We start from the raw sequence: 11,763 nt of genomic DNA, 5'->3' as shown, positions 1-11,763 counted from the left end.
ACAGATTTAGCAACGGAATTGAATTATGAGTAAAATGTAGTTGGATTAGGTTCACTCAGTTAAATTATCTGGTCAGCAGCAGAAGAGCTCAGTTTAGCTCATAAAATGATGGTAAAATATTAAAAAGGTCTGCTTTCCATGTGAAGCCTTATTGGGCTTAAAATTAAAATTAAAAATTAAAATACATTAACTTTAAGAAAAGTTCCAATTCAATTTTGTCTAAATTTCCAGGTTCCAAATTTATGATATTCTCTTTCGGATTTTCTTTTGCATGAGCGCATATTATTTTTTTTACGGAACTCATTAATAAATTAATTTATATATATCTTTTTTTAGTTCTTTCACGTTTACAAATATTCTCCAAATATTTTTGTTTACCTTGACTTATCTGATCAAAGAACTAGTTTGTAATAGTTTCTGAGAGCTCATCTGAGTAATTGACAAGGCTTTTTGGTGGCCTTCAATTACTGGCTCATAATTAGTTCCACTCTTTGGAAAGAATTAGGAATTCATCCAAAAAATTCAAAAAGATTTTCCTGCTGCTGCTGCTGTTGTTGCTGCCCACCGCCATTTTGCTGCTGCTGCTGCTGCTGTTGCTGTTGTCCTAGCTCCAGCTCAATGCCGCCGCCAAAGGGTCCTCTTATTAGCAGCTCGTCCTCCGTTTGCTGCTGCTGCTGCTGACCGCCGCCAGCTGATTGTTGTTGCTGCTGTTGTTGTTCCTGAATGAATTCGATGCCGCCACCGAATGGACTGTCTATTTCAAATTTCTCCACCTGCTGTTGCTGCTGTTGTCCCGAGCCAGTTTCCTGCTGCTGCTGCTGCTGTCCACCCAAGGAGTTCCAGAATCCAAATTGAGCCGCTGAACAGGCTAAGCTCATGAGAACTACGAAGTTGAGCAGCTAAAATTGCGACTTTTCTAAGTACGTTCCGATATTTGCAGTTATAAAACATACGAGAAATTTCATATTGCTTGACGATCTGCGCAATTGTTGGCTGCCTTTATGACTATTTTGTCTACGGTCAGCATTTGTCTTTCTATATCACATTTTATTTTTGAGAAACTAGTTGAATATTTAGCCAAACTCGGGTAGATCCCCTTCAAACTGTAAACCCGTTTCGGTTTGTTTAGATTTCTTGTTGTTTTAGCCAACTTTACTTATGTCTGCTTTAATGGGCAGCATGTGCGATGTCAGCAACCTGAGAGGGTCGATGGATGCTAATCATTTGTCCGGCACAAAAATTTGCTTAATCATCGAGTTAAAGCGAGGAAGCAAAATGATATATTTTTTTTTATACTTATATGATTCATATTATTGCCAGCCTATTTATGAATATTGGCTGGCATTTTATGTTTTGATATGTTTTGAGATTAACGTGGAGCTCAAGCCTCTGTAGAAATTATAGACTATTTTACAGCTTCAAGTATAATGAAAATCGGAGTTCTTATAATTCTTCTGCTTTAAATATCCCTTCCCATCGTTCCATGAGTTGAAATGCATGATCTACTTTACTGACACTCTATATAGATATAGGTAAATTTAAATAATCTGATCTGACACCAATGAGAATGAAGTTATTTGTATTTACCAAGACTGGCATATACATGTTGTATACTTGATTTTTTTTTGTTCTATTTCCTGCACTTCATTCACGCCAAATTAATTACCACAAAGCTATTTATCAACACTGGCGAGATAAACGGCAGATAGAATCCGCGTCTTGCTTGACAAATCGCGGGTGGGTTTTGTGGGCGGCATTTGGAATGGGTGAAACGCCCGAAAAGTTAATTTAGTGTATTAAAAGTAGCCACAGCAATAAGTTGCAATGGGCATTGTGATAGACATCAATGTGAGGCTTTCAAGTGTAAAATGTTCAAAATGAAAATGGTTTTGGGCGAATCGTGAATGGAAATGGGTGAATGGTGCGGCAAAAAAGGAATTGTCATTTCAACTTCAACTTCAACTTAAGTTTTAACTGATGGGCAACAAGTGGAAACAAATGAGACCGAAAAAGTAATTAAAATTACCAGCCTCCCGGTGGCATACACTACTTAAGATCGGATAACGGATGTGCTTCCAGAAAAGTTTCATATTTGCCCAACGCATCTCAGATGCTCGCCTTGTTAACGCGGCCTATAACGGTAATACACTTGAGCGGTTCGAAATGATTAGAAAGCCACACGCAAATATCTCTCTGGCAACTCACACCCCCCCCCCCCCTCCTCCCCTTCCCTTCCGACAATCATCCCCCACCTCTTCGGCGCACATGCCCCATTGATGTCGTTGCCACTTAGATGAATTTTCTTTCGCAACGCGTCGCTAAAAACAACCGCAAGTAAATGAGTTCTGATATTGACATGAATTATGCGCCTCAGTGACCTTACAAATACGGGGCCTTAGTCCCACTGCCTATATATGAATGAATGTCTTAGGCATGTACCTATTACATGGATAAACTTATGTGCTTGTGCGTGGGCGTGGGTGTGTTTTATGTTTGTTAAATTAAGTTCTCAATTTTAATGGGCACTTTTGAGTGCGCTTGTTTGATGCCGCAATGAATAATCAGATCAATTAATGTAATTTTCAATAATAACATAAGGATTCATGAAGCTTTTTAAAGCAATTCATTTTCCAATATATCACAGAATAAATAAATTATTCTTGATTAAGAACTCTTAATTTATCTGAAGATAAAATCAATAAATCAATACAAAAAAAGTGTTGCACCTTTAAATTTATGGAATATTTCTCATGTTTCGTATTATCAGACCTCATTCGGCACTCCATTGAACTTTTTTAATTTTTAACGATTATTCTTGCTTCGCATTGGTTGCCCTCTATGGGCCAAATGCGAATGTAAGGACCTGAGCTAAGCAAGCAGCGCACTGCTTAGTTACGAATAAATTACATCAGTAACTGCTTGACAGATTTCCTGCAAGCAGTTGTTTATTGGCGCTACAATTCAAAAGTATTAAAACTGATTTGTTTTTAAACTATGCGCTAAAAAAAGCCTCCGAATCCTTCTTGCTGCTGCTGCTGTTGCTCTTGTCCACCGCCACCAAAGCCGTTGAAGCCTTCCTGCTGCTGTTCCTGCTGCTGTTCTCCACCACCAAAGCCGCCAAAACCTCCAAATCCTTCTTGCTGCTGCTGTTGCTGCTGTTGTTCTCCACCACCAAAACCACCGAATCCTTCTTGCTGCTGCTGCTGTTGCTGCTGTAATCCGTCACCAAAGCCTCCTCCAAAACCAAACTGTGCCGAAGCCGAAGCAATCGTGGCTACCGCAATGAACGCAACCAACTGAGGATCACACCAAGACAATATTCAGTTTTATGCTTAAAGCCACAACAATAAGCAAAACATACCAGGAGTCTCATTTTAATTTATTTTTGGGGATATTAACTGCACGAAGTTCTTTTTAATACTATCACGGTCGCGATGGGCACATCAGCAATTTATACGATTTTCGTTTGACGTTTATCCACGCAAAACGGGTTCAATATTAGGCCAGACGGCGGCTAGACGCATTGGCTTTTTTAAACTGATAAAGTTGGCATATTAAGCTAGAAAACCGGTTCATTATATTGTTTTGATAACTAATCGCGGACCGTGTGATAAAGTTCATCACATCACGTTTACAAATATTCTCCAAATATTTTTGTTTACCTTGACTTATCTGATCAAAGAACTAGTTTGTAATAGTTTCTGAGAGCTCATCTGAGTAATTGACAAGGCTTTTTGGTGGCCTTCAATTACTGGCTCATAATTAGTTCCACTCTTTGGAAAGAATTAGGAATTCATCCAAAAAATTCAAAAAGATTTTCCTGCTGCTGCTGCTGTTGTTGCTGCCCACCGCCATTTTGCTGCTGCTGCTGCTGCTGTTGCTGTTGTCCTAGCTCCAGCTCAATGCCGCCGCCAAAGGGTCCTCTTATTAGCAGCTCGTCCTCCGTTTGCTGCTGCTGCTGCTGACCGCCGCCAGCTGATTGTTGTTGCTGCTGTTGTTGTTCCTGAATGAATTCGATGCCGCCACCGAATGGACTGTCTATTTCAAATTTCTCCACCTGCTGTTGCTGCTGTTGTCCCGAGCCAGTTTCCTGCTGCTGCTGCTGCTGTCCACCCAAGGAGTTCCAGAATCCAAATTGAGCCGCTGAACAGGCTAAGCTCATGAGAACTACGAAGTTGAGCAGCTAAAATTGCGACTTTTCTAAGTACGTTCCGATATTTGCAGTTATAAAACATACGAGAAATTTCATATTGCTTGACGATCTGCGCAATTGTTGGCTGCCTTTATGACTATTTTGTCTACGGTCAGCATTTGTCTTTCTATATCACATTTTATTTTTGAGAAACTAGTTGAATATTTAGCCAAACTCGGGTAGATCCCCTTCAAACTGTAAACCCGTTTCGGTTTGTTTAGATTTCTTGTTGTTTTAGCCAACTTTACTTATGTCTGCTTTAATGGGCAGCATGTGCGATGTCAGCAACCTGAGAGGGTCGATGGATGCTAATCATTTGTCCGGCACAAAAATTTGCTTAATCATCGAGTTAAAGCGAGGAAGCAAAATGATATATTTTTTTTTATACTTATATGATTCATATTATTGCCAGCCTATTTATGAATATTGGCTGGCATTTTATGTTTTGATATGTTTTGAGATTAACGTGGAGCTCAAGCCTCTGTAGAAATTATAGACTATTTTACAGCTTCAAGTATAATGAAAATCGGAGTTCTTATAATTCTTCTGCTTTAAATATCCCTTCCCATCGTTCCATGAGTTGAAATGCATGATCTACTTTACTGACACTCTATATAGATATAGGTAAATTTAAATAATCTGATCTGACACCAATGAGAATGAAGTTATTTGTATTTACCAAGACTGGCATATACATGTTGTATACTTGATTTTTTTTTGTTCTATTTCCTGCACTTCATTCACGCCAAATTAATTACCACAAAGCTATTTATCAACACTGGCGAGATAAACGGCAGATAGAATCCGCGTCTTGCTTGACAAATCGCGGGTGGGTTTTGTGGGCGGCATTTGGAATGGGTGAAACGCCCGAAAAGTTAATTTAGTGTATTAAAAGTAGCCACAGCAATAAGTTGCAATGGGCATTGTGATAGACATCAATGTGAGGCTTTCAAGTGTAAAATGTTCAAAATGAAAATGGTTTTGGGCGAATCGTGAATGGAAATGGGTGAATGGTGCGGCAAAAAAGGAATTGTCATTTCAACTTCAACTTCAACTTAAGTTTTAACTGATGGGCAACAAGTGGAAACAAATGAGACCGAAAAAGTAATTAAAATTACCAGCCTCCCGGTGGCATACACTACTTAAGATCGGATAACGGATGTGCTTCCAGAAAAGTTTCATATTTGCCCAACGCATCTCAGATGCTCGCCTTGTTAACGCGGCCTATAACGGTAATACACTTGAGCGGTTCGAAATGATTAGAAAGCCACACGCAAATATCTCTCTGGCAACTCACACCCCCCCCCCTCCTCCCCTTCCCTTCCGACAATCATCCCCCACCTCTTCGGCGCACATGCCCCATTGATGTCGTTGCCACTTAGATGAATTTTCTTTCGCAACGCGTCGCTAAAAACAACCGCAAGTAAATGAGTTCTGATATTGACATGAATTATGCGCCTCAGTGACCTTACAAATACGGGGCCTTAGTCCCACTGCCTATATATGAATGAATGTCTTAGGCATGTACCTATTACATGGATAAACTTATGTGCTTGTGCGTGGGCGTGGGTGTGTTTTATGTTTGTTAAATTAAGTTCTCAATTTTAATGGGCACTTTTGAGTGCGCTTGTTTGATGCCGCAATGAATAATCAGATCAATTAATGTAATTTTCAATAATAACATAAGGATTCATGAAGCTTTTTAAAGCAATTCATTTTCCAATATATCACAGAATAAATAAATTATTCTTGATTAAGAACTCTTAATTTATCTGAAGATAAAATCAATAAATCAATACAAAAAAAGTGTTGCACCTTTAAATTTATGGAATATTTCTCATGTTTCGTATTATCAGACCTCATTCGGCACTCCATTGAACTTTTTTAATTTTTAACGATTATTCTTGCTTCGCATTGGTTGCCCTCTATGGGCCAAATGCGAATGTAAGGACCTGAGCTAAGCAAGCAGCGCACTGCTTAGTTACGAATAAATTACATCAGTAACTGCTTGACAGATTTCCTGCAAGCAGTTGTTTATTGGCGCTACAATTCAAAAGTATTAAAACTGATTTGTTTTTAAACTATGCGCTAAAAAAAGCCTCCGAATCCTTCTTGCTGCTGCTGCTGTTGCTCTTGTCCACCGCCACCAAAGCCGTTGAAGCCTTCCTGCTGCTGTTCCTGCTGCTGTTCTCCACCACCAAAGCCGCCAAAACCTCCAAATCCTTCTTGCTGCTGCTGTTGCTGCTGTTGTTCTCCACCACCAAAACCACCGAATCCTTCTTGCTGCTGCTGCTGTTGCTGCTGTAATCCGTCACCAAAGCCTCCTCCAAAACCAAACTGTGCCGAAGCCGAAGCAATCGTGGCTACCGCAATGAACGCAACCAACTGAGGATCACACCAAGACAATATTCAGTTTTATGCTTAAAGCCACAACAATAAGCAAAACATACCAGGAGTCTCATTTTAATTTATTTTTGGGGATATTAACTGCACGAAGTTCTTTTTAATACTATCACGGTCGCGATGGGCACATCAGCAATTTATACGATTTTCGTTTGACGTTTATCCACGCAAAACGGGTTCAATATTAGGCCAGACGGCGGCTAGACGCATTGGCTTTTTTAAACTGATAAAGTTGGCATATTAAGCTAGAAAACCGGTTCATTATATTGTTTTGATAACTAATCGCGGACCGTGTGATAAAGTTCATCACATCAACGTAAAAGCATAGAATTTAAATGTATTATTATTATTATTAAATTATGCCAGCTTGCTGTTACAACGCCTATTGATTCCACAGAATTTATTTAAATTTTCCATTTAAATTTCGTTTAAATTTTACCACGTGTAAGGCACAGTAGAAAAAACCACCGAATAGCCGTCAAATTATATTAGACTTACTAGAGAAAATTAAATTCACTCAAACGAGTGATGGGAGTCCCATTCTATCTAAAAGCTTATTTTACCTTTTGATGAATCAGTAACCTTTTTAAATTCCCCTTTTCTTAACAGTAGATTTTCCTACTTTTTTTGTATTTTCTATGATGTTACTTGAGCTTTTGAAAATCGCATAGAAGGGCAATCTGCAAGTAGCTCTCTATCTTAGCCGACATAATTATATATCAATGACTTTTGCTCTTGCTTGCTTTCTGTATCTCAACCGCTCTCTGTTTCTTTTTATAATTCTTTTACCGAGGGCATTTTTCTCTTTCGCTCTCTCCCCCTTATACGCTATGTTACGCTAGTAGTAAAGATATTAATTATAGTTGTGATAATTACATTGATAATGATAATGATAATGATATTTATAAAGATAACGTTGACAATAACGACAATGGTGATAATGATAATGATAATGATAATGATAATGATAATGATAATGATAATGATAATGATAGTGATAATGATAATGATAATGATAATGATAATGATAATGATAATGATAATGATAATGATAATGATAATGATAATGATAATGATAATTATAATTATAATGATAATTATAATGATAATGATAATGATAATGATAATGATAATGATAATGATAATGATAATGATAATGATAATGATAATGATAATGATAATGATAATGATAATGATAATGATAATGATAATGATAATGATAATGATAATGATAATGATAATGATAATGATAATGATAATGATAATGATAATGATAATGATATATATATTGGTAATGGTAATGATAATAATAAGGATAATAAACTTTCTATAATAACTATAATTTTTATTTAATAAGGCTTTAATTAGTTATATTCAACTGTGCATCCGGCTCTCCTAATATGAATTGCATATTTTATAAGATAATCTCCAATTATAGCAGATAAGATGTTGATATAATGCAAAATTTGTTTTTCCGCCGTCGCTTACAGCTCAGTGGTTGCAACGCCCCAATATTTACGCATGCGACTCTCATGCTCCGTAAAGCCATCCTCGTCCAACTCCTCCTCATCCAAAATATTATGATCTCTCTCCTGCGTGACAGGGAAATCATACTCAAAATTAGAGGGCATGCGCCGCTGCAAGGAACCAAAGTAAGCGGCATGTGGTCCACCGCCCAACTTGGCATAGACATCCCGTGACTTGCCATCAAAGAGATTGTAGCCATAGTTGGGAGACTGCTGGAAGGAGCGCATGCTGCCAAAATGTTCGGTGGGTAGCTGCTGCTTCAACTGCTGATAGGCAGCCAACGGAGGATGCGGTTGTGTCAACTGGGGTGTGCTGCTCGAGATGAACTTGTTGGTCACGTTGCGTATGAGATTCGACTTCAGATCGTTGCAATCGTTGCCGGCTGTGGGCAGTCGCTGCTTGGTAAAGGATTTTGATATTGTATTCAGCTCCTTGTCGAACAGCAGTTGGGTGTTCTGCTCCAGCATATATTCCCAACATTTGAATTGTTCTTCGGATAATACCGACTCCGTCTCGTCCAACATTTCCAGCTGCTGTTCCTCCTGCAGCACACGCGCATGCGCCAATATGAACTCGTCCTTGGCCACAGTGGCCACATCTTTGCTTAACAAATCCGGATTGCTCTGACCGCTGGGCGAAGAGCGTCCAGCCAGCAGCTCCTGCTCCAAATTACGATGCCGGCACGCATTGCTGCGATCACAACAGGTGCGCTTGCTCACGGACAGGCTGGGCGGCGGTGATTGCGGGCTTATTATCGCGGGCTTCTTACGCACACTCTGCTTCAGCTCCCGAATCAAATGATCCACATCGGTGCTCAGGTGACTGAACCGCACCACAATCACACTGAGATTCGCTGTGGCGCCAAAGCTTTGAGCTATCTCCAGCAACCGCTTGGCGGCCAGCAGCGCATTCTCCTCCTTACGTATCTCCCGTGCGGCACGTCCAATGTCCATCACAGCCCACAGCTGATCATTGCCCAGCACCAGGTACTCATCATCGTTGCTCAGTGTTATCTGCATGATGTTTAAGATGTTTTAATTGTAAAAACAATAAGCATTTCAAGAGTGCGTAAGTCAAGTGCAGTGCGACTATCTGTGTATATGGGGAAAATCTGGTTTATAGGATTTTTATACAATCCTTTCATATGCCAAAATGCAATAACATTTCCTGGCATCAGGGCTCCACCTATTTTTTAAATATCAAGGGTATAATCCTCCAACTGAGAAAATTACAGGCTGGAACGGGGATGTCCAGAATGTGCTCCAAATTTTCCTTGCTCTCAAAGCAGATTTTGCGTTTCATCCTCCACAATTTTTAATTCCAGCAGCCTGAAATGTCCTATTCGGGAGTCTGAGATAATTCGAAGCAAGTTTTGGCTCATGTGCAGACACTCGTAGACACTTTTTCGCATTTTTCCAAAAACTGGTTCGAGTCATCAAAATAATGAGCCCGACCATTTCTTAATTAATTTAATCAGGGACGAATATCTTTTGCATGCCGTGAGAAGAATGTGAGAAGAATTGTGATGCTACTCATCGGCGAGTTGTTGAAAGATATCTTAAATATATGTTCTTGCTTCTGCTGTATAGGTTCTGTCTGCCATCCAAGACAAATCTATGCAAGCGTTAATGAGGATTCACAATGACTGAGGTTTTCTATAGTTACCATAGAAACGGAAAATCGGACAAACTAACATGGCTATATCGACGTGATATAAGTCACATTTAAAACATTTTTCAAACAAATACCAGTGTGATTTTCTTATAGACAATGATAAAACTAATAGATCACATCACTAATAAATGTGTAAGCATGCTAAGTGCAACCCGTGAAGGGGTTATCGGCATTTAAAATAGAAACTTTTTGGCACTTACCTCCAGCAGTTCAGGATCTGGCAGTGTATGTGTAGCTGTGAGACGTTTATGGTCATCGCAGTGTGCTACAGACTCGGTCAATCGCAGGTGGGTGGTGCGTCGCACCAGATACGCTTCGAAATGGCCCAGATGGGCTAGTCGCAGCACATAGCGCTTGGACTTGAGGGCGCGCACCTTGGAAGGTTGCCGGAGCAGGTGCAAGAGCGTAGCGCTGCGCAGGCAAACGCCGCATTGCCGCTGCGCCGAGAGCAGTGTGTACTTCATGTAGTCATTCAGCGGCGACTCCTTTAGCGTTTGCTCCTGCCTCAACAGGCCGGGCACCAGTTGAGCCATTTGCTGTGCCTGGCGAGCATCGTTCTGCGACTCAAACATGCCCAAGAGCGCTTCATCTGCACATCCATTAAGCTGACTCACACGCAGCTGACTGACAAGCAGCTTGCGCAGTTCACCAGGTGTCTCGGCAAAGCCCAGGGTCCAGGGCAGCGTTTTGGCTTTGTGCACAGATTTGTTAAACTCTGACGGTAGGCGTCGCGTGCTGGTGGGCAATTCGGCGCGATTATTGCCGGATACATCGACTAAGCTCCAGACGCGCTGGCTTTGCGTCTTGCAGACCTTTAGCTGCTGCTCATCCACCTGCAGCTGCAAATTGCCAGACAGATCCAAGTACTTGAGATTGCGCGCAGGCACCAGCGACAGCAGATTAATGCGATCCAAATGATTATGCGCCAAGTCCAGTATCTTTAGCCTGCTCAGCTTTGCCAGCTGCGGCGTGCTGAGTAGCAGATTGTTGCAGCAGCGCAGCACCCGAAGCTGGCTCAGACTGGCTACCTGATCCGGCAGCTGTTGCAGCATATTGCCAGATAGCACCAATACCTCCAGCTCCGGCCAGTTGCGCACACACTCCGCGGGAAGCACGCCCAGGCGATTGTGAGCTAGGCGCAGCACTTTCAGCCGGCTCGCATGTAACAGTGGCTCGAATATGTTGTCGTTCAGCTGATTTGCCGTCAGGCTGAGCTCCTCCAGCGCCGCATTATTGTTCTGCTCGTAGCGCGGCAATTGGCCTAGCCGATTGCAGGAGGCATTCAGTTGGCTCAGCTGCGCATGGGTTACGGCAAAAAAGTTGTCCGGCAGGCGCTGCAGCTCGTTGCTCTGCAGCTGCAACTGCGTCACGCTGCAAAAAGCATCCGGCAGATAGTCGAGCTGCTGCAGCGAATTGTACGAAAGGTTCAGCGTACGCAGGCAGCTGATGCGATAATTTCTCAACAGTTCCCTAATGTGGCTCAAGTGATTGTGCGTAGCGATGAGTGTGTCCAAAGCCACACAGCCACCAATCCACTGGGGCAAAGCGCTTAGGTAATTGTGCGAGATGTCCAGATGCAGCAGCTTCAATGGCACCGACTTCGATATGGAGATGCTCTGCAGACCTTTAAAGTAGAACAAGCAATTAGCAAGATATACACAGAAACTATGGGGCCAAATGCAGTTGGAGTTTTTGCATGTTTTTAACATTAACCAAGTTTAAAAATTCTTCAACATTTTCAACTCCACTTGCATTAAACCAACCAGAACCTCCGATACATACAGTTATGATCCGCTATAAGTGTCTGCAGATTGGTGCCATTTATAATTAGCTCAATTAGCTTGTTTCGACTGCATTTCAATGTTTCCAATTGTGCCAAGGTGCTCAGATCCAAGACTTCCATTTCGTTCTCGCACACCTCCAATTGTGTTAGGTACTGTAAAATCAGAGTTAATTAACAGATGAAA

At 41.1% G+C, this 11,763-nt stretch overlaps 5 protein-coding genes across 7 annotated transcripts in view; all 5 read right to left on the bottom strand.

The window, feature by feature from the left end:
• Phlpp (PH domain leucine-rich repeat protein phosphatase) overlaps positions 1-11,763 on the bottom strand; it is a 45,086-nt gene that overhangs the window by 32,269 nt on the left and 1,054 nt on the right. For 2 of the 3 annotated variants that reach the window (XM_002051498.4, XM_015172517.3), the window contains 3 exons: positions 11,579-11,732; positions 9,997-11,420; positions 7,917-9,135 (listed from right to left, as the gene is read on the bottom strand). In XM_002051498.4, the coding sequence (XP_002051534.2) occupies positions 8,080-9,135; positions 9,997-11,420; positions 11,579-11,732 (2,634 nt within the window). In that variant the 3' untranslated portion in view covers positions 7,917-8,079. Of the gene's footprint in view, positions 1-7,916; positions 9,136-9,996; positions 11,421-11,578; positions 11,733-11,763 lie in introns of those variants that run through there. The other variant, XR_011416560.1, reaches the window with a different exon arrangement.
• Positions 306-2,148, bottom strand: LOC138911255 (vacuolar protein-sorting-associated protein 36-like). Its single transcript, XM_070209233.1, has one exon. The coding sequence runs from the start codon at positions 876-878 to the stop codon at positions 510-512; it is 369 nt and encodes a 122-aa protein (XP_070065334.1). The 5' UTR covers positions 879-2,148; the 3' UTR covers positions 306-509.
• On the bottom strand, positions 2,747-3,505 carry LOC6628062 (heterogeneous nuclear ribonucleoprotein A1). Its single transcript, XM_002051495.4, has 2 exons — positions 3,362-3,505; positions 2,747-3,296 (listed from the first exon to the last, which is right to left on the bottom strand). The coding sequence occupies exons 1-2, from the start codon at positions 3,371-3,373 to the stop codon at positions 3,000-3,002; spliced, it is 309 nt and encodes a 102-aa protein (XP_002051531.1). The 5' UTR covers positions 3,374-3,505; the 3' UTR covers positions 2,747-2,999.
• Positions 3,610-5,432, bottom strand: LOC138911289 (vacuolar protein-sorting-associated protein 36-like). The gene has a single exon (XM_070209360.1). It carries the CDS (start codon positions 4,160-4,162, stop codon positions 3,794-3,796), a length of 369 nt encoding a protein of 122 aa, XP_070065461.1. The 5' UTR covers positions 4,163-5,432; the 3' UTR covers positions 3,610-3,793.
• Positions 6,029-6,791, bottom strand: LOC6628064 (heterogeneous nuclear ribonucleoprotein A1). The gene is made up of 2 exons (XM_002051497.4): positions 6,643-6,791; positions 6,029-6,577 (listed from the first exon to the last, which is right to left on the bottom strand). The coding sequence occupies exons 1-2, from the start codon at positions 6,652-6,654 to the stop codon at positions 6,281-6,283; spliced, it is 309 nt and encodes a 102-aa protein (XP_002051533.1). The 5' UTR covers positions 6,655-6,791; the 3' UTR covers positions 6,029-6,280.

The sequence above is a fragment of the Drosophila virilis genome, chromosome 4 (genome assembly GCF_030788295.1).
Source record: "Drosophila virilis strain 15010-1051.87 chromosome 4, Dvir_AGI_RSII-ME, whole genome shotgun sequence".
Lineage (NCBI taxonomy): Eukaryota > Metazoa > Arthropoda > Insecta > Diptera > Drosophilidae > Drosophila > Drosophila virilis.
Note: the sequence above shows the minus strand (reverse complement) of the source record. Positions and strands in the feature narration are given on the sequence as shown.